General features: G+C 39.0%; 1 protein-coding gene across 1 annotated transcript in view; it reads right to left on the minus strand.

The window, feature by feature from the left end:
- Positions 1-1,044: 1,044 nt before the first annotated feature.
- ZNF804B (zinc finger protein 804B) overlaps positions 1,045-22,922 on the minus strand; it is a gene marked incomplete at its 5' end in the record, with an annotated part of 29,267 nt that continues 7,389 nt past the window's right edge. Inside the window, 2 exons of the mRNA XM_009890358.1 lie at positions 1,045-4,726; positions 7,350-7,480. Of these exons, the coding sequence (XP_009888660.1) occupies positions 1,045-4,726; positions 7,350-7,480 (3,813 nt within the window). The remainder of the gene's footprint in view (positions 4,727-7,349; positions 7,481-22,922) is intronic.

Below are 22,922 nucleotides of genomic sequence, written 5' to 3' on the forward strand. Positions count from 1 at the left end.
CCTCACCTATTTCCAGATACAGTTATTACTAGCAACCACGCATTACCCTGGAGGTTGGATACATGCATTCAAACATTGCAGATTCAGAACTTCAGTTTGTATGTTAAGAGTTTGGGAAGCCATGCGAGAATCCTGAAATATTTGTTTAGATTCAATATACCTTGAAATGCCGAGAACTGTGGCATGGTTTTCTACGAGACTTGTCCTGGAGAGTCGGTTTCCACTCAGAATTTTACTTCTGCATTTTTATGAATATCAGCACGATTTTGTAGGACCAGCCAATTATTTATGTTGTTTGTGAAAGAAATGAAACGTATTTACACATTCTTTGGGCAAGACTCTCCCACACGTCAGAGCTTTGTTTGGTAGGAAAGAAGTGCCGCAGTCTTGGCCAAGGACCTCTGATGTCCAAAGCCAGCGCTAGCTGCTTGGCAACTCCGGGCTGCTGCAGCCCACCCCTGACAAAACCTATACTGCAGCCACAGGCAGGCAATGCCAAAGAACTTGGCTTCATCCCCTTCTTTCCCTTGTTTTATCGGATGCTTGGCTCAGGGAGCCAGATGCCTTCTTTTTTCCCCAGTCTGAAAGACCTTAGCCAGACCAAGTACTATGCCGTTGCATATACACACTCAGAAAAGCAAACCTTTGAGGTGTGTCAAGATCGGTCTACCTTAAATTGCGCTACTTTGAATCACTCATCAGTGTTTATATTCTTGGTCTCCTTGTGTCTGGGTGCATTGGTACAATTTTTACTGACAATCACAGACTTCAGTTCAGGCTGTTCTTTCCAGACTTTCTGCAGAATGACAGCAGCTGGACCCCGTCCTCCTTGTGATAGTATCATAAGAGACTTTAAACCGGTTTTTACTCAGTGATACAAGAACTAAATCAACATTTATATGCTGTCAACCAGAATGGGGACTTTAAAATATTTGCCGTTAAGCTCTCAGCAAAACAGTAGATTTCCCCTCAGACATGTGATTGAACACTAAATAATTTATTGTATTCAAATTTGGGTTTGGAGCCATGGTGTAATCTTTTGGGCTAGTTTAAATAGCTAGAAACACTGAAAACTTCTTTTATTGTAGGAAATTGTTGGGTCTGGCTAGAACAAGAATGGTGGTGGGGCTCTTGTCCTTGGAAAAATGGATGAACTAAGGGATTTGGATGTAGAGCAGATGGTGTGGCTGCATTCACGTGTGGTGTAAATAAGGCTGGGATATATGTGGTGTGTGGCAGTGCAGGGAAGGTCAGTGGGGAAGGGTGGAGGGGGGTGGTGGAGACCAAGTGCAATGGGTGTCCTGTCAGCAAAGCAGGGTGGGTGGGAATGAGGGCTGGGGCTAATGGGGAAAGTGATATGGGGGCAAAATGTGCCTGAGAGAGGGGGTGGAGGTGTGCTAGGGAGAGATGGCTGCCGTGGGGATGTACGGATGCCGAGAGAGCAAAGCGTTGCAGCAGTGTGTGGTGGATGGTGGTGACAGTAGCATGCTGCTGAACAGGGAGGGCAGGAACTGCTGGTGTTGCAGAGAAGGCAGATGGTCCTGGGGCAGGCAAAACTTTCAGGTGTTTTGCCAGAAGTTGTTTCTGCATATGCTGCTGGGCTTGCAGCTGCAGCAACCTGTACTTGTCTACTTCCTCTGGTGAAAACGTGATAGGTTGCTGTGTTAAAGGAGGGGAGGTGGGTTTACTGTACACTTCTGCGTCATTTACTGTGTCATCATACTTCTGCATAGCATTGTCACAAAGAGAGTCTGAAATGCCTTCTGCCCGGTTCAAGTCCATGTTTACATCATGTAGTTCTTCTTTGGTCTCTGTTGAATCAGCAACAACAGAATATCTATGAGAGGGAAAAGCACCAGGGAAATCATTTGGTACTGGGTCACAGCTTTGTATAAAGGGTTGCACTTCACTAATGAAGAGACCGGACTGTTCCTTTATTGCTGTGCTCCTTTTTATGCTTGGGCTCTGATAGCCTGTTCCTATTTGAATGATGTCTTTAAAAAGACAATTATCATAATCAGTGCCTGTTGAAAGAGCAACATTAGTTACCTCTGATGTTTCAAAGTTATTTTTCTTCAGACTGGTTTCCAACGAGCTGAATTCATCATGCCCCGTGTCATTTTTACTTATGCTTAGCAGTTTCTCTGGCAAAGGTAACATTGCAATGTCATCTACTGATGACGGGAACTGAAGAGCAAAGTGACTTCGTGAGTGATCCTTTAATTCTACCCCACAAGTGTTTGAAAATCTCTCTGAATTTTGCACTTGTTCCTGGGTTTTCTTGGACTGCACTCTTTCTAAAAGTAACTTGGCTGTCAGTGACTTTCTTTTTCCACATATGTCTTTTTCCAGGGTTTCAGAAGAGCAGGTGGCAAGGTTTTTTAACTGTCCATTCACATGCAGAGAGTCGTAATGTGCAGCTTCAGCTTTTCCCTCTTCAGTGTTAGAACCTCTTTCTGTGTCCTCTTTTGTTTTGTTGTCACAGTTGTCAGTCTCTTTTGAGAAGGATCCTGAACTGCTGCCTCTTGATATTCTGCTACTAGATGATCTTTCACTGCTTCTTGAATCTCTGGTGGAACAACTTTTGGAGCTATGGTAGCTTCTACTTCTACTATGCACTTTGCCAAAATGCAGGTGCCTATGTTTGCTGTGTTTAGATCTGTCTCTGTGTTGTAAAACTTTATGCCTTGAACATCTTTGATATTTAATTGTGCCCCTCTGTGTACAGTTTCTTGTTCTATGACTTCTACTATAACAAAGATAATCCTCGTCTGTATCATCAGATGCGAAAGTACGCTTGTGCTTTTTGTGTTTACATTTGTGCCTTTCAGTTCTCTTGCTTTTTCTCTTACAACAAAAAAGCAAATGATTTCTGCTGTGACTGCTTGATGTTGGACTCATGTAGCTACTCATACTATTAACTGAAGTGTCAGAATAGCTGGAATGTCTGTCAGAGGAGGACTTTTGAGGAGATGGGAATCTCCAGCATCTCATGTAACTTCCACATCCTTCATTTTCTGAATACCTGCTGTTTGAACTGGAATTAAAACTAAGGAAACTTTCAGTGGAGTCTTTTCCACTGTCACTTATGTCACTGCTGCAGCTGGCCACATCTTGAATGGATCTGCAGTCATTTTGGTTTTCATGCTTTTCCTCAGAATAAATTAAATGACATTTTGCAGCTTTAGACTTTTTAATCCTAGACGTGAGAGCAGAAAAGGAAATGCTTTCATTTCTAATGTTCTCTTTTTTTCTTTCACAGCTATGAAAATGGTGCTTTAAAGGTCTTCTCAGTGTTGTTGTGTGAAGACTTTTTTCTGTCACATAATCCTGTTGTGAGACATCAAGGTAAGCAGGCACTTTGGGTATATTTTCATTCCAATAATCTGCAATGCATTTTTGACCATATTCATTCATTTCTTTCTCCATGTCTGACTCAGCCTTTTGCTTGGCCTTTCTTGGATTTAGGGAACCTTTCATCTTCTTTGGTTTCAACAACTGATTATCTTGTTCATTTGACATTTGCTTGTGTTTTATTAAACCTGAGGCTTCATTTTCATCTGCAGTCCTATTTATAGAGTGCTCTTTACAGCTTTCTTTGTTTGTTTCATGTTGTTTACCATCTCTGTGATTTAAAGAGAGTCTGAAGTCAAAATATAATGGATTACAGCCATATGAAATACAGGGCTCAGTTTTTGTAAACAAAAGTAATTCTGTGGGCCACTGCAGAGCAGTAGTGCCATCTTTGCTGACTACATGGAGGAAAGGCAATGCCTGGGGCTTAACCTCTTTAACCATGGTCTCCCTTGGAAGCGTTTCCATATTCCCAATTGTGGTTTCTGAACCCTCCAAAGATCTTTCTCTTTTTATCACTCCAGGACTCTCATAAATGTTGCTTGCATGTGCCAGCTGAGGTTCTGGCTGTTGTGGGAGCTCAGGTAACTGGTCAGGCAGGTTGGTGTTGCTGTGCTTGTAGGTGTTCGGCTGTGTACCAAAATTGCTAGCTTGGCATGGAGGTGAAACGGGAGTTTCTGACAATTGCTCAGACTCATTCGTTTTGCTCTCTTGCTCTGTTTCTCTAAGTGAACCAGAAAAATCCAAATTTGAAAGCTGTATTTTGACTTTGGAAAATGAAGGATGAGCACTGACCTTTTCTTCTAATTCTCTATCGCTACTTTTATCATTATCCTTTAGCATTTTAGGTTTTGCTGCTACAGGACTTAATGCACTGTTATCCAAATCCATTTGGTCTTGTGTAATAGGTGACCCTTTATCCAAGCTTCCTTTCACGTCCTCCTCCAAAAGTGTGCCAGAACGACAGCCCTCAAGAGCTTGCTTTGTTTTATGGTTGGAGGACTCACTACAATCATTTCCTTCTTCAGAGTTCTCACTAAAGACTGATGCTGAGGACTCGAGTTTCAAAGGGACTTTTTTAGAGAATGAGAAAGACACTCCTGTCCTTTGAGAAGCATTGGTGTTATCTGGGAACACTTGTGAGACTTGATTTCCAAGTGCTTGGGGTCTTTCAGTAGGGAACTGGTGCCTGCTTATGATACACTGCTGTTTCTCTAGTACGCCGCTGGAGAAACCTTGTCCTTCACTTGTGGCAGTTCTTTGAGAACTGGCTGTGAACTTGCCACCCTTGTATAGGAAAATGCCATCTGGTGATTGCTGCTTTTCTACGACTAATCTGGGGGCTTTAAGCAATGGTCCACTCCCAGTGATGCTGTAAGGTAATAAATAAAAGAAAGAAAAGCTGTATTAAGTAACCAAGACAAGACAGAACTAGTATTTGACAATGTCTGTCTGGTCAAGAAGGGTGTCACTCATGCTGTTACGAGGGATAACTAAGTTTCTAAAGTTTCTAAAGGGTAAATGTGCAGTCTAGCCCTGAACTTGGGCTTCTATATGGACAAGACAGTCTATGTGCAGGAAATAACAAGATTTGAAATCATCACATCATCACATCATTCATTTTCAGAATTATGCCCATGTACATCTAGAATAAATAATATTGTCTTACCCTAAATTATATCAGTAAGAATCTGGTCTGTGGCAAGTCTTAGTTTTCTGATAGACCACTGCAAAGGCAATTGTGCCTTGTTCAAAGTGAGACACTTCCACCTGGAGCATCTGCAGAATCAAACTCTAAGAGAAAAGGCAACATTCTGCCTGCTTGGGGAGGCGGGGTATGTGTATGTATGGTTTTTTTAAGAGTAGATTTTTATTTTATCTTTATATTATTCCATGATAAATAACTTTGTGAAATGTTTAAAGAGATATTAATGCTAAAACTATCACCAAACATTGGGGGAGAAAAGGACACAAAGTGGATTTCCGTCAATATTAATGGCGACTTCAGTGCTCTCATTATCAACCACCATTTGACTTACTTTCCCATACTTTCTCTTTCTGTGTCCTACCTTTTTACTCTACAGAAAAACCTCTCAAATTTTAAATCTGTGGTTTAATTTTCTTGCATTCTAAAAAAAAAAAAATCAACCTACTCTAAGAAAGCCTTAACAAACATGGTAAATCATTGATTTCGTGCAATAGATAATAAACTGAGATTGGAATGACTTGTCATTTTCCATTAGAGATGAGACATACATAGCCACCATAGAAATGTTATTCCAAGTAATATTTTAAACATGTATTTCATTAGATCGATTATCTACATTTGTTATCAATGCAGTACTACAGTACACTTACATGAAAAAATTTTGGAACCAGCTTCAGTACACAGTTTGATTAAAAATTAAAATTTTTTTTAATTAAATATGAGTAAATTATGACTGCCAGATACGCATAACAGCTATCTATAAATAGGCTAGCGTGCTTTATAAATGCTATAAAAATGCATTGATCTCCAGCAGTGGGAATGACATAAAGACTCCCTGGAGTAGGGTCAACTCAGGGTATGAGAAAATGTATGCATTTCTGAGAATATATTTGCATTTGCCACCGATCTGGCATCAGGAGATACAAATTCACCCCTATTTGTACCTCAAGAAAGAATTATCTCTTGGAGAAGGCGTGTAAAGAGATTCTTTTCAAAGTCTCTGTAGAACAGCAAAATAAAGCTGCATTTTCAGTTTTGCTGTGCACAAGATTAACAGTAATTTTGTTGTCAAATTGTATTAGCTTGCTGTAACTCTGTTGCAACTGTATACAGTACTCAGGGATAATAACAATTGTGTATGTGTCAACTTTTGCTTAGAAAGGCTGGCTTTCTGTCTTGCCCAAGCAACTGGGAATGCCACTCCTCCGCCAGGATCACGGTGCTCAGCCACCCCTGAACCTATTGGTCATTAGGAATACCAAGCACTGTCTTTCCAGGCCCTTTGTAAAGGATTATGGACTCTCGGCTCTTTCTAAAAGCAAACCTGCTTGTTCCCTCCCAGTCTCACTCTGGTTTTCCTATTATCTCCGACCTTATTGCTAAGACTACATCTTCAAGTGTGTGGGCATAAAGGCATCTTCCCACAGGCAGTTAACGTTTCTTTTAGTAGATTTGTATGAAAAGGGAGTTGTAACCATAAAAGTGATACATTAGCACTAAATTGTTATATTTCAGCAGATTACTCAAAAGCAATTATATAGGCCAAAATGAGTGTATAATAAACTGTGAATGTTATTATTTCCAGGGTACAATAAGCTGCCAGTTTAATTATCTACTTAACTATGGTCATAGATTAACATAAACAATTGGTCTGGTGGCAATCTATTCTACTGAAGCATTCCGTGTCATTAAAGAAAGGAGATTTCTCAAATGTAAAGGTTTATTAGTGCAAATGTTGCACTGTATCTTGATATTCATCAATAGAGCTAACAGCATTGGATAAACTTAACTCAGTTAATTACTTGTTTTTCATTCACATAATGATACTTCAATTACTCTGCAGAGAAACTCTGAGAATAATCTCAGTATACTAAAAGTAGTGAAAATGATTCACAGACTAAGTACAGATGCTCTAAAAAGTGTTTTTCCCTTCCCATTCACTTACATTCAAATGATAAGACAGTTACACTAATCTATTCAGGTCAGTTTGAATAGGGTAAAATGGTGATATTATAAGAACATCTTCAAACCACTTAGTTCAGAAGAGACAAGATTAACTAGCTACAGGAGAGAGAAGCACAAACCTTCAAATAACAAGTAATTAATTCAGGGACTTTCAATTTTATGGTTTGCAGAACAGGAGCATTTGGAGTTGGGGACAGCTGAAAACAGGTTACAGTATACACGATCTCTGTACATTGCAGAGTGTAGGAGTAAAAATGCAGAGATTTCTTCTGGGACTGCGGAAAGAGAGCATTAAAACGTAATATAAATTTTAAATACTTGCCATTCTGACTGCTTCCGTAACTCTGCAAGCTGGTGGAGCCGCTTGAGTGCTTTTTCCTGTTTCTTCTCATCTTTCCATGACTTTGAAGCCACATTTCGAGCAAATTCCCTTTGTTTTAAATCTTTCAATCTCTGTGTGAAAAGAATGAAAAGAGAAGGGATTAAATATGTACAGAGCAGATGCATTTCCTCTTACTCAATTTATTTGCTTTTGGTGAAGTTAGTATGTAAACAGAAAGTAAAAATATACTTAAAAGGCTATCATCCTAAGAAGAGACTGAAAATTCTATTTTTGCCTAACAAAACAATATGATTGGGCCATTGTTATTTAGCTGATCTATACCTATATATGAACTATAGTTTTTTAATTTCTTATGAATACACAAATCTTCTGTTCTGTACAAACACGTATACAAAACTAGACTCCATTTAATGCAGTTGAAATTTTCCTATTTAATTCAGTCAGTTGGAATTTAATCCATAGGCATATACTGGAATAAAGCTAAGCTCATGTGTGTAATATATTTCATAGATCTCTGTACTTGCACATGTATGCCTGGATGTATATGTGCTTCTGTGTTGGTTTTTTAGTTTTTAAGACTGCATTTCTTTTTCAAAAGAGAGAATGACTGTCTGAAAGATTTGATCAGGAAACTCTTCTATGGTTATTTTCACAATTTTTTTTAATCTCCTTGAACATCTATAAATCAGGTAATTCCTGTTGGAGAGAGCAAAATTCTTTGCCTTTATTACTTTTTTATCGTCTGGTTTTGCACTACTGACAGTATAAGGAAAAGTGAAGGAGAAGAAGACACAAACCAAAAAGCGTTAAAAACATTCTCTGCAAAAAAAGTGATGCTATCTTGCCTTTGAGTTCACTGTGCTCTCTAGGACTCAGAGGGTCATGTCCAACCATACAACTTCCCAGTTCAGGTCCATGCTTGCATGTTCCATGGCAGAAATGCCTTCCTCCCTTCACCACCTCTCCAGTGCCATGGTGTTTGGGGAAGGCAAGTTTACAAACCAGAAGGGAGCTCTGGTGCATTCAGCCAGATGCCCAGACTAGAAACCTTGAGGACTAGGACTGAGAACTAAACCACTGCATCCAGTTGTCCCTTTGTTTGGAGGTGGCTCTGCGTTCTGCTTTGAAATTCAGAGCCATAGTGTCAACACCAAGAAATGCTAAATTTTCCATGGAGCCCAGAGAGCTGGTTTTGCAAGCTAGACTTGAAGAAAGGTTTTGGTATCACAGTCATTTTTAAACCGCTGCTTAGCGGGCAGCATCTATGCCTATTTGCCTGTCCACAAGCACCTAAAGATCAATGGCTTTATCACTGCCATCATCTCATGCTGTTGTTTCCTATAGGAACCAACAACAATTGGTTGCACGACCAAAAGTGCAACATGTGTCAGCAGGGTAAATTGGAGGCTGACCCAGCATTGTAGCAGCAAATGCCTTCTGCAGCTCAGGTACATGGAGCAGTCTAGCCGTGGCACAGAGCTCTGCACAGGCCATCAGGCATCTGCATTTGAGAAACAGGGCGGAAGGCAGAGAGTCCTCAACTTGTAGGGGTCAAGAGAATGATGAATGCATGAGAGAGAACTGCTTGCTGGAGAGAGGTCTAGCTTTTCTCAGTAGATGAAGACAAAGGGAATAGGTGAAAACCACTGTGTGGTTGCTTTATACAATCTAAAGAGACAGCAGCTTCTTTTTTTCGCTAGCTAAAATGAAATCACCCAGGTAGCGACGATGACATAATATGACAGAGAGGCATGGAGGAACCTTTGGTGGAAACATACAGGGTCTGTGATTACGTTCTGTGAAGAGTGCTGGAAAGCTGTAGAGGGTATCTCTCGCCACTGTCCCATCAGCTGTTCTTCAAGTATGGGATTTTTTAAAAAGCCAGATAACATATGTCAGAGGAAAAACAAATAAATTCTGGGATACTAAGAGCAGAATTTTCTTGTTTGCTCTCAGCCTTCTGGACCCCAAGACATGTGCCTCTGAGCACTGAGGTAAGGAGAGCTGGGCTGCCCATGAATTAGCTGCTCCAGGAGCTCAAGAGCTGGCTCTCAACCACTGAGATGTCTCTGCACAGGCAAACTCCCTTGAATGAGGACAAGAAGGCCAGAAAAGCAGTAGTTCAGGGAACTGGTGCACCACCAACCAGCAAGAACCATCCTACTGCCTGGTGCCTGTTGAAAGTTTAACCATATTCATAAAAAATATTTACAGTATGTCAAATCTGTGTGATTCTCTGGAAAGTTTCTATCAGCTCCAACATCTAATACGTCACTGAACTAGGCTCTGAAACAGGACAGCTGCAAAGTCCTCTTTAAAGCTCTTAGGCTTCAGTTCCTTGGAGAGAAATGGTTGCTCCACCACATTTGTAGCTACATGTCCTCCCTCACTGCTCACTTGCCCCTTGCCAGGACAGTCAAAGCACTCCACTCCCTCAACCTCATTCCCTGCAATTTATGGTAAAATAAATGAATAGGTAAGATGTTACTTTTGGTCCAAGAAATAAGCTTTTAAAACAATATGTAAAAGCCAAAGCTGTACAAGAAATCAGAGAATCTTCCCAGAACGAATCCACACTTTCTGTCATCTAAGTAATATTTACAAGAGTGTAGAGATATTTAAGCAGTAAAGATCCTATCCTCCATAGAAAAACACAGATAGTCTTGAGTCTTATTAACATCCTCAGTGTGAAGAAAGGACAAAGAAAAACATTTGAGAAACGTCCTTTAGTGCTGCTTGCTGTGTTTTAGCTGTCACTGTGAGCTGTTCGGTATCCCACATAAAGCATTCATGAGGAAAAACAGAAACAGTTTCTACCTGTCAAGGAAACAAAGAACAATGTGAAAGCTAGTACTACAGAGTGCAGGTACTGCAAAGCAATGCCATTTCACTTCTTTGACAGTTAGGATGATAATCAACAAAGCAAATGGACCAGCACTAAGAATAGAAGTTCTAGGAGTATTTTTTGCTCTCTAATGGCATACAGCATGTGTCAAGGAAGTAGAGAAAAGAATAAAAAAAATATGTAGGTAAGCATAGCAGAGGACTCATCAACTGGAGATGAAATCCAAGAAATCAAAAGCATCTACAGTCTGAGCAGAGAAAGGGCTCTCCCTGCACATCCCCTCATCAAAACAAAAAAAGGTGCACTGCCAGGGATCCAGTTAGGAATCATAATGAAATTTGTCAGCTATGCTGGATAGACCATGGGACTGCCTGCTGATCCTGCAAAGACGTAGCTTTCTTCACTAATAACCTGTGCCAGACTCCTGACAGGCACACAAATATTTTCCACAGGTGGTGCACAACAGCATGCAACTGAGCAGGTACCTGAATGACAACCCTGAGCTCAGCAGGTGTTCTTGAAAATTAACATCGCTTTACACGGCAATTGCATTTTTCATGTAATTAGGTACTTAACTGGGCATCCAAATACAGGCACGTGTAATAAATTATGACTTATTTAATAGCAATCTTGTGTTCTGTCCTTCACCTGCTACAAATATCATTGCTATTGAGCTATATTTCATTTTTAGACTCACGTGCTATTCTGTCTCTTGGTTTTGTGCACATGTGCATGTGGACATTGCTATATCTAAAAGTAACCCATCCCTTTTTGGTAAAGACCCACAGAGAATATTAAAAGACTACAAAATAATATCCATTATTCTGGTAAGATTTACTTATACAACTCAGGTCTGAGTTACATTGGCTCCTCTGTCTAAGACCTACTGCTGAATCTATTCTTCTTCTCCTAAACTCTGGTATGAATCACTGGGAGATCCAAATGACTTAATGGATCTGCATCTTCACTACCTACTTTTGCTAGATATGAAATATCAGTGGCCAAATACCTGTACTTTAGCAATTTCTGCCTCTTTCTTAATGTTGGGTTGTTTTTTGTTTTTTTTTAATTGTCATTTTATTTGTCTAGTACTTGCTTTTCACTGACCTATGCGCACCTGTAGCATACTCACCCCTGGCTGCATTTGCAGTACTGAAATTACTTTCTTTCCAGAGTTACGATCCTGATTGCTGTTTCTCCCTGTGTAGGTGAATGTTTCTCTGGATTGTTATTCATCTGATCAAATTTAGATGCGTATAGTAGTTGCTTAGTTTTTCTTTACAAGCACTGGAAAGAAATAAGCACTTTTAGGGACCTAATCACCTCTTCTTAAAGCAGCTGTCTGAAACAAGAGGGATAAAGTGAGATGTAAAAGTACCTCTTTCTCTTCATCACATACAGAAGGTATTAAGGGTGACTATCTGAATTATTAAGGGGTGTTTCTCTAAGAAGGTGACACAGCTGACAGCCCAGCTGAAGTGCCTCTACACCAATGCACTCAGCATGGGCAACAAACATGAAGAGTTAGAGGCCACCATGCTGCTATAAAGCTATGACCTAGTTGCCATTACTGCAAATTGGTGGGACAATCCCATGACTGGAGTGTAGCTATTAATGGCTAGAGGCTGTTCAGAAGGGACAGGTGGGGAAGGAGGGGTGGAGGGGTTGCCCTAGGATAGACTGTGAAGAACTGTCTCTGAAGTACAGCCACGAGCAGGTTGAAAGCTTATGGGTAAGAATTAGAGACCGAGGCAGCAAAGGGAACCTTGTGGTTGGGGTCTACTACAGGCCACCTAACCAAGCCTATTGACGAAGCCTTCTTACTCCAGCTACAGGAGACATTGCACTCACAGGCTCTTGTCCTGCTGGGGGACTTCAGCCACCTGAACATCTGCTGAAAAATAGCACAGCAAGCTGTAGGCAATCCAGGAGACTCCGGGAATGCATTGAGGATAACTTAAGCTAGGTAATAACCCTACCAGAGGGGATGCAATACTGGACGCGTTGGTCACCAATGCAAGTGATCTAATTGGTGACACCAAGACTGGAGACAGCCTGGGCTGCAGTGATTGTGCACTGGTGGAGTTTGCAGTCCAGAGGAATATAGGTCAGGCAAAGAGTAACATCAAGACCCTGAACTTTAGGAAAGCAAAATTCTAGCTCTTCAAGGATTTAGTCAATAGGACCCCCTGGGAAACTGCCATCAGGGACAAGGGAGCATAACTGAGCCAGCAGACCTTTAGGGACTCTTTCCATAGAGTGGAAGAGCTCCTAATCCCCAAGTGTAAGAAATCAGGAAAGGAAGGTAAGAGACCAGCACGGCTGAGTTGAGACCAGCTGGTCAAACTGAAGGGCAGGAAAGAGATGCACAGGCAGTGGAAGAAGGGACAGGTATCCTGGGAAGAGTACAGGGATGCTGCTTTGTTGTGTAGGGATGGGGTCAGGAAGGCCAAGGCATGGCTGGGGCTGAACTTGTCAAGGGATGCAAAGAATAATAAGAGCTTCTACAGGTATGTCAGCCAGAAAAGGAAGGTCAAAGAAAGCGATACCCCCTGAAGAGCAAGACTGGCAAACTGGTAATTATGGATCAGGAGAAGGCTGATTTTTTTGCTTCAGCCTTCACTTGCAGCCTCTCTTTCCACACCTCTCAAGTGGATGGATTACAAAACGGGGACTGGGGGACCAAAGTCCCTCCAACTGTAAGAGAAGATCAGGTTTGTGACCACCTGAGTAACCTGAACATTGCACCCATTTTTAAAAAGGGTAGAAAGGAGGATCCTGGGAACTACTGTCAGCCTCACCTCTGTGCCTGGGAAGATCATTGAACAGATCCCCCTAGAAGCTAGGCTAAGGCACATGGAGGACAGAGAGGTGATTCAAGGCAGCCAGCATGGCTTCACCAAGGGCAAGTCATGCCTGACAAATTTGGTGACCTTCTATGACGGTGTAACTACATCAGTGGACAAGGGAAGAGCTACAGATGTTGTCTGTCTGGAATTCTGTAAGGCCTTTGACATGGTCCCCCACAAAATCCTTCTCTCTAAGTTGGAGAGATATGGATTTGATGGGTGGACTGTTCGGTGGATAAGGAATTGGTTGAATGGTCACATCCAGAGGGTAGTGGTCAATGGCTCAATGTCCAGATGGAGATCAGTGATGAGTGGTGTCCCTCAGGGGTCCATATTGGGACCCGTACTGTTCAATATCTTCATCAGTGACACAGACAGTGGGATTGAGTGCACCCTCAGCAAGTTTGCGTATGACACCAGCTGAGTGGTGCAGTTACATGCCTGAGGGAAGGGACCTGGGTAAGCTTGAGAAGTAGGCCTGTGTGAACCTCATGAGGTTTAACAAGGCCAAGTGCAGGGTCCTGCACCTGGGTCGGAGCAACCTCTGGGATCAATACAGGTTGGGGGATGAATGGATTGAGAACAACCTGGCCGAAAAGGACTTGGGGGTACTGGTGGATGAAAAGCTGGACATGAACTGGCAATGTGTGCTTGCAGCCCAGAAGGCCAATCGTACCCTGGGCTGCATCAGAAGCATGGCCAGTGGGTTGAGGGAGGTGATTCTACCCCTTTACTCCACTCTCATGAGACCCCACCTGGAGTACTGCATCCAACTCTGGAGCCCTCAGCACAGGAAAGACATAGACCTGTTGGAGCAGTTCCAGAGGAGGGTTACAAAAATTATCAGAAGGATGAAATATCATTCCTATGAGGACAGGCTGAGACAGCTGGGGTTGTTCAGCCTGGAGAAGTTTCTGGGGAAACCTTATTGGGGCCTTTCAGTACTTTAAGGGGGCTTATAAGAAAGATGGAGACCAACTTTTTAGCAGGGCCTGTTCCGATAGGACAAGGGGTAATGGTTTTAAATTAAAGAGGGTAGATTTAGACTAGATATAAGGAAGAAATTTTTTACAATGAAGGTCGTGAAACATGGGAACAGGTTGCCCAGAAAGGTGGAGGCCCCTTCCCAAACTATTCTATGATTCTACCTCAGACACAGACTTTTGATAGACAGAGGAAATTTGTGCTAGTGGTACATTTTCATTGCTACAGGTAATATTCATGTCTACAAGCTGCACAAAATAGTACTTTGAATTAGTGTACTTGTAGCACATGTAATAGAAAGAAAGTTGAGGAAGACATCTGGCCTCTTTTTTATAAATCATTGACAAGAACAAGAGAAGGTTTACATAATCTGCATTTTTCTGCCAGATTTGTCACCCCTCGTTCTCCAGGGGGTCTCTGGCTTCAGGAACCATTTTTTCTATATTGCTCTCATTTTGAGGACCATAGGTAACACAATACTGGGGGACACCATTACTTCTTATTTTGAGCTTTCTGCCAGGGGCCATGCTCATCCCATTATGTAGATCTAACAGAGGTTCTCAATATAAGTACTTCAGATGCTGGGGAAATAACTGTTGCTGCAAGTATACTGAGAAGCAAATCCTCTCCTTATTCACAGTAGTGTAATTGCATTGATGTAAATAGAAGGCAGCCTTCAGAAAAAAAATAATTCCATGCATTAATTTATAAAATGGCAGGTTAGTAAAAATTAAAGGAGTTTTTCTACTTTCATTTAGATTTTTCTTCCAGAATATAATTCAGAATACAGCCACCAAAATATATAAAAGGGGGCCTACAGGAGAGCTGGGGAAAGACTTTCTACTAGGTCACGTGGTGACAGGACGAGGGGGAATGGATATAAACTGGAAGAGGGCAGGTTTAGATTAAACATTAGGAAGAAGTTTTTCACTTTGAGGGTGGTAAGGCACTGGAACAGGTTGCCCAGAGAGGTTGTTGAGGCCCCATCCCTGGAGGTGTTCAAGGCCAGGCTGGACATGGCCTTGGGCAACCTGGTCTAGTCGGAGGTGACCCTGCCCATGACCGGGGGTTGGAACTCGATGATCTTTAAGGTCCTTTCCAACCTAAACCATTCTATGATTCTATGATTCATCATTCTGTAATGCATTGCAGCCCCAGACAAAAATCTAGTATACACCTCTGCTTTCTTCAGTCAACGTTAGGTATATGTCTCCTGTCATATTGAGAGAGACTCCTCTGAATCTAAGTCCATGAGCTAATGTGAGTGTTTGAGTACCTGATTGGCTTTAAAGATTGATTTCCAGACCCTGTGCAAGACTGGCTCCATTCAAAGCTTTCAGTACTTCTTTTAATCTTATTTTTAAAATATTTAAGCCTTTTCCACACTTTTTTGAAGCCTGTCTTACCACTTTGTTTTTCTTTGTTCTAACTGTAGCGGGAGGAATACAAAATCACCTGCATCTTAAGGAAAAGAGCAAGAACCTGAATTATCCAAGAATTCAACAGGTGAGTCCAAAGCCTGGCTTTAAATTTTCTTCAATGATGTCATCAGACTTTCAGAGTAACAAAAATGGTAGTAGAAATGACCATACACAGATTTTACATAGCACTTTCTATAGACAGATGTCAGGCTTCTTATGAAACAGGTATCTTTACTATGATATCATTTTACAAATAAAGAAATGAAGGCAAAGAGAGATGGAGTGACTTCACAAAAGAGCAGGGAGGAGGCTGAATCAGCACTTACAGGTTTAATTACCACATCTGTTTGTAAGCCCATTGAAACAAAAGGAAAGATGCCAGACATCTGAATTATGCCTAAATTTGATTTACCTGTATAATCAGTTGGTTCTTGATAACTGTGGTAGTGCTGATGGAACAACAATAAAGCGTAAAGGATAAACCTATTTCAAACTATTGTGCTACGTCTGTAGGTTTACATAAAGGAAAGTTGAATCAGCAGACCACTACACCGTGACTTTGAAGTGCTGTACCAGAGAACAAGTTCATCACTAAAAAGAGTAATTTTAATATGTACTTGTGATAAATGTAGCATTGTTTATAGGTACCACTCACTGCACATCAGATTAAAAGGTACGGTCAGGACAAATAGTGAAAAACAATATGTGCATGAAGGATATTAAGGGCAGCTATAAGCAGAAACCTCATCAAATATCTCAAGGAAGTAAAATATTGCTTTTTCTCATAGGAAGTAATAGCTACCCATAAAAAGCATTTTAGGTTGGGTTTTTTTTTTTTTTATTCATTCAAAACCTAAATATTCTTTCTCTTCTATTTGCTTAAAGTAGACTGATCTCTTCTGGAGTAGGAAAGTTAAAGGTAACCAGGAATCTAGCAGTGATACTATAATAAAATGCCTGCTCAAAGTAAAGGAAGTTTCATAAATGGCATTTCCTTGCAGTTTTTGACAATAAAAAAAGGCCACAAAGGACTTTTGTAGTCACCGGATCAAAACTTTTCAATAACACAGGACAGATAAAATCTAGTTACTCTGACAAGATCTATTTTACATAAAGCAATGAAATTAATTATATTATCATTCTTTAATACTTTATGGAGTCCTGTATCAGTTATGCCAGTATTTTACGTGACACTAATGTCAGGATGACAGATTTTCTTGTTTATTCTTTTTAAATCCTAGCATGGCATTATCTAGCTTCTAGCTTGATACATCTTCCTCTAGTGCTCTGAGACGTATTAAAAATCAACATTGATGCTTAGGAGAGTTTATGATCATCTCTTTCCTAATATTTAAATGTTGGTCACCTGAACCCACTGATAGAAAAATACTTAGCTCTAAATTGTGCTATTGGGAGAGTGGTACTTCACAATCATCATAAACATCATAGATGTGACTAAATCATCTGGCTTTGCCCCAAGTATAGAGCGGAAATATGTGTTGAATAGTCCTTTTTACATCACTGCTAACAAGTAATTCGTTTCTATTTGGAGCAGATGCTTTATGTCCTCAATATACTTTCAGGAACCTTCTTGCGCTCACCTCTGATGACTAGACTTTCGTTTCACCCTTTTTACTTCCTCCATCCCTTTTTTCCAATTTCTTCACTTCTGATTTATGGTCTTTACCATCCATTTTTCCTTTCTCTCCTTTATTATAAATTTAAGCCATAGAGAATTGACTTTCCTTCTAAACAAGATTAGCTGTTTATAACCTATTTGGTCTTTTTCAGTTGCGAGATTTGGGTTCTTAAACCATCTGCCAACTGCTCTTTAAAATTTCCTAGGTCTCTCTCACATCTTTCCATTTGAATTCCTCCTCCTAGTCCATTTGGCAAGATCATTCACCTTTACGAAACTAGGTTCCTTAAAGAAGTGTATGTTACAGTTTTTTACTTACACAAATATATGCAAATATTTTATTTGCATTTACTAAATATAATCACTTGTCTTTTTAAATTTCCTGTGTGCCTGTGTTGATCATCATAATGCTAATAACATATAGATTAAAGATCAGCTTTTTAGACACCCATAATGTGGATGAAGTATTTTTGTCCTATTCTTGACAGAAGGGAGGCCCATGGAGGCAGCAAATTCAGATGGATAATCTGTTAATTTTAATTTCTTCATGCATGGGATTGGAGTAGCAGTTTATGTTCCAGTCTGTGGTTTATTTATAGGAGCAGATGAACAGATGTCCCATTTTTTTCCAGGGTAATTCACTCCTGCAGTAGCCTGGTTTAGCCTTTGATTATCTGAGACAATCTTCTGAGAACACATTTCAGTAAACTATGCTGATTAAAAAAAGGTTATTTTGATTATATTTTTTCTTTTATTAAATTCTTTTCCAAATTTCTCTCACATTATTATTATGTATTGTCTCCTTTGACTTTAGTGTCATTTCTTCCCTCTACTTGACTTATCCATCTCTCTTCCCAGTTCAGCAGCATTTCCCTCTGAAATAACAAAAGCAATAAGGTGCTTCTTAAGCAAATTCAGTGTGTCGTGGAAAAAGATGAGAAACTGTGCAGAGTGAATGATGTCCTAATTTTGCAGTTTATAAAGGCAAAGATATTTTGGCCTAACTAGCACCCTTTTTATTGCCACATGCTTAAAATGTTATTTGTTTGTGATTTGTTATTTGTATTCTGACCCCTTGAACATACTGCTGTTGCAACCTGCAGTGCCTGAGGCTTTTACTAAGAGAGGGAGCTAAAAGCATGTACATGGTCAAGTTATGCAGCTCAGCCCACTGGCGTGTAATGTATCGCTGAGCTGCAACTTGACACCCTTCAGTTGTGATTCCGTAATTTAAATTTTTTAATACTGTTCTAGAAACTGCTCCCTGGAAAGGGAGTGGAAATGAGCGTGATGTACTTTTATAAGAGCGATCCCAAACTACTTCTCTTATACCTTTGTGTGCTGTGGAGCTGTGGGAGGCAACATTTAATGTCCCTCTCTCTGCTCTTACCCATGCTCCAGACAACATCTGTTTGTATTAACTCTTACATCAAATGATGTTATAAACACACATCTTGTTTTTCATGTAGACATGGACATTTTTAACATTATAGAGCTGATCTATCACTCACTGAATATTCTGAAATACTTTATGCCACTTCTCAAATTCTTTCCCTGTCACTTAACACAAACTAGTTTTTAAGCTAGCTTTACTCTACTACTCCCTCCCAGGAAACTTCTGTTCCTATAAAATTTGAAGTTGATCTTTTATTTATAGCATGGCTTCTTACTCTAGTAATCCATACTTTTTTACACCTCTGAATTTTAATTATTTCTTGCAAAAAAGGAAAGATTGTGAGTTTATGTACTCAAATGGAACAACAATCATCTTAAAATATGCACCAACACAGATACAATATGGTAATAGTGACTTTATATTCTTTGGACTAGGTGAGTTAAAATGATACTGTAAATTATTCCGGAGACAAGGACAAGTAGGGCAACTGGATCATACATTATCATTTTAATTTCTGAAAAAATATTCCATTGTTTTTCCAGGTATTATTGGTTTAGCTTTTAGAAAGACCTTGTGCAAAATAAATAAGGAATTACATTTAAAAAAAAGTGTTTGTTTCCTAGAAATAACAGAAAATTGCTATAACAATTTTGTACATTTCTCACGTGCTCTATGTTCAGATTTATTAGGCTGTGACTTGCTGTTTCACATGTGTACAGGTCCAATTTATGATTATTTTCAAATGGCAGGCCAGAATCTTCATTTTCTTTTTTAAACAAGTAAAGGGAAATTACGCTGTGCTAAATTTCAAAATGGGAAGGAAATCAGCATCTGACATGGGCTATTGAGAGCCATAATTATGTCAATGAATGAGTTGAATTTTTGGTGTAATCCAGGCTTAAATGATATAAAAGTAATACAGAACTCAGAAAAGATGGCCATTAGGAGCTGATGAGAAGATTGAATATTGCTTTGAAGTAAAGAACAAGATGAGGTTAATCTGAATATTCTGGGTGCCTTTCAAAAGGAAAAATTACATGATACCTTTTAGGCAATAATTTTGTATGCAAATATTGGTAACTATGTGATTTAATAAAATGTATTGATTTACCCCTAATCATGGTATTACTTTGCCCGATAATTTCTTAACGAATTATGATGTGATATTCACACAATCAGATCCTTATCTAAGACTGAATATCCAAGGCAGGTTCAGAATATAAACAATAGGTTATATTGCTTCTTCTGGACATGATTTAGTACCTTGCTGAATCCCACAGATCCTAAATGGGAAGTGTAAACAGAGCAATGGGATGTGACTGCACTTGCACTTTTAAACACCAGTATTTAATTGTCTTTTTTGACGGAAGCAGTGCTAAGAATCCATCAACATGCTAAGGGCTGAAAAGTAGCAGACAAACGCTAACTATAAGCATAAATTATCCTACAGGGTTCCAGGGGGTTTCTGTCCATTCCTCCACACTTACACACTTGTTCAAAGAACCAGAACTTCTGCTCTGTAGGAAATTTTGACATTTGGGATCTCTTTATTTTTCAGTCTTACTGGGAGAAATACAATTTTGAAAAATTTATGAAAAAAAAAGAAAATTTCAAGTGCTTCCAATTTACTTGGTGTCCATTTCAATGCATCTAAATAGCAACAAAACATAATGCCTTAAACTTCATAATTTTTTACCTCAATGACAGTAAATATAATGTGTGCATATGTTACAATTAATATTTTTAAAGTATTTTTAAATACTTTACAAGAATTTTTAAAGTATTTTTTTAAAGTAACACTGTTGAAGCAAAGTATTTCAATCTTTATGAACCATTTCAACCTGATTGAAACGAAATGATGTAAACCTTTTCAATAAAAAATGGTTTTGATCTTCTCATATTCCTGCAAAACCTACTCTAAAAATAGACTTTCCTGATAAAAAAAGTGTACAGTTGTCAATTTTTTTTTGTTCAAGAAACATTTGGGTTTTATTGTCCCATCATCTGTGATATATATTTGTTTGGTATTCACATGAATGCCAACTACATTTCTCTAGATATTCCCTTGCAATTTAATCTGAGAAGGTGCCTAAAGAGCCCTCATCTTTTTAATGGCTCCTGGTGGAGCCTAATTATTATGAACCTGCAAAAGCTGTGAAATGATAATTAGTCTGGGTTACCTCCTTTATTTTTCCCTTAGAGACGTGTTAAAAGATGTTAATTAATGCTTTTAACTAAGTAAGGATAATAAATGACTAATCTCACCATTTTTATTGCTGTCTTGGTGATGCACAGATATGTTTCTGTTTTGCTTTAAAATATTTGTTTCTGCTATGAATGCCTCTTAAAGATGTACAAGGCACATTGTATGGTTCCTCAAACACAAACACAGTCGATTAGCATGACTTTAAAGCTCCACAGGAATCAATTGCTCAGCTACATTCTTGCACATTAATTACTACATGGAAGGTGCAGACAGACGAAGATGAACAGAACTCTAATAGATGCAGATTTTAGACAGATGTTCATAGGGCCCAATATACTTTGTGGATGACAATGGGATTCGAAGAATTATTATTTTTCCAGAGGAGGGAAAGATATGAGCAAGAAAGTACTATTCAAAAGTTACACAGAAGCTGACAGAAATGTAGTCAACTGAAAATGGGAATAATAATTTAAACATAAATATTTAGGTTCTCCATATCTATCCCATTTTCTTAAGTAATATCCTATGTACTGCATGTATTAGCACTTCAGAACTGAGAACCAAAGAGGAATATGTTGATTTTAATCACTCCTGTTTATATAGTATGAAAAAAAAAAGTATGACTGGTTCAAAAATACTTTTTATTTGAGTTGAATGTTTCAGAAAGTCTTTTGTTTCAAAATTTATTGAATTTACATTGTAATTACCATGCTAAATCATTCATAACAGCATGCTTTAATTAATTTGTTTTCAATAATTTTTTCCTTATGCATATTTGCAATGGAAACAAAGTTACCACACTTTTTGTCTAAATACAATTAAATAAAAATATATTTCTTCATGTTCTGGGTGGGGATTTACTGTAAAAAATTAAACCCTAAACAGATACTTTGAGGCAGTATTTCATATTTTTCTGTGGTTTGGCATCATCCTTTATTTTTTACAAATCTAATCCTTCAGATTTCTAGCTTATTTGAATAAGCCATCAACCATTCCTCCTGCTTGAAAAAAACAGTTGTAAAACTTTAGTAATTAAAAAGTGTACCCTCTGAGAAGAATGGGAAGGACAATAACACAGACATTAATGAAGAGCACTTCCTCTAACTGACATTCTGGTTATTGCTATGTCTTAAATGCCAAAATCTGATAATACACTTCTGTAATTCCTTATATAATTAAATGCTTAAGAAATATCTTACAGTCATTGGACCATCATTAACAACTATGAAATTAGGTGTCCCGTGGGTTTTTTCCCAATTTAAAGAGGGTTAAATTGCTAATTTACATGTTAATTAGCATTCATTCTAAAGAACACCAAATGTAATTCCGTAGCATCTAGTATTTAACAATTTAGCTTATCAAGACACTAAATTTAAAAGAAGCTCTGCATTATTTGCAAGAAGGTTTTTTTGAGGGCTAACGATGAAAGGAATCTCATTATTTTAAGCAACATGCAATTTTAAAAGCATACATACTCCCAATTTATTTACTTCATCACTGAGTAATAAGAGAGCAGCAAAGCATTGGTAGGGCAGCAGGTCCAGCAGTTCTTAAGGCCCACTGATCTGCACAGATTGGTAAGTTTAAAATAAAGAATAGTTTCTGGTGACATTTCTTTGGAATCTGTTGCCTTGAGTCACGCCCAATCACCAGAGTGTGCTCAGTGGTATTTGATAATGTTGCTTCTGCTGCTCTGGAACTACTCTGGTACGTGCACTTGCTGTAGTGTGCAATTGAAGCATCTCCGTCTATCATAGCTATAAATATAAGCCTCCCCTCATAACATTTAAGAAAATATTGCATAATATTATAAACTAAGCATTCACTTTAAGCTGATTTCAAATTGGCAATATTGATGTTCTTAGTACTGTGATGCCCCAGAATTATCGTATGGTTTACATGCTGCTTTCGCTCATATGCTGTACGCTACTCCTTTGCTTAAATGCTGATATCCTCTTATGCTTTATGTGATCTTTATTTACATTACTTTTGGTGATATGACACAACCTGATTGTCTGTTTCAGCACACTGCTACTTCAGCATTTCAAAGATGCTGGATTGCAGGTACTTTGAAGCATAGCTGCAATGATGCAAACATGCTTTTAGAAAGGCAGGATTTCTCTATTTCTACATAATAGAAAGAAGCATTTGGGCTAAGAAAATTTTCATCTTATATTGTCTGTCAGTGGTAAAAGATGGAATTGTACATGAG

This window comes from Charadrius vociferus, unplaced genomic scaffold (genome assembly GCF_000708025.1).
Source record: "Charadrius vociferus isolate BGI_N301 unplaced genomic scaffold, ASM70802v2 scaffold348, whole genome shotgun sequence".
In the NCBI taxonomy this organism is placed as follows: Eukaryota; Metazoa; Chordata; class Aves; order Charadriiformes; family Charadriidae; genus Charadrius; species Charadrius vociferus.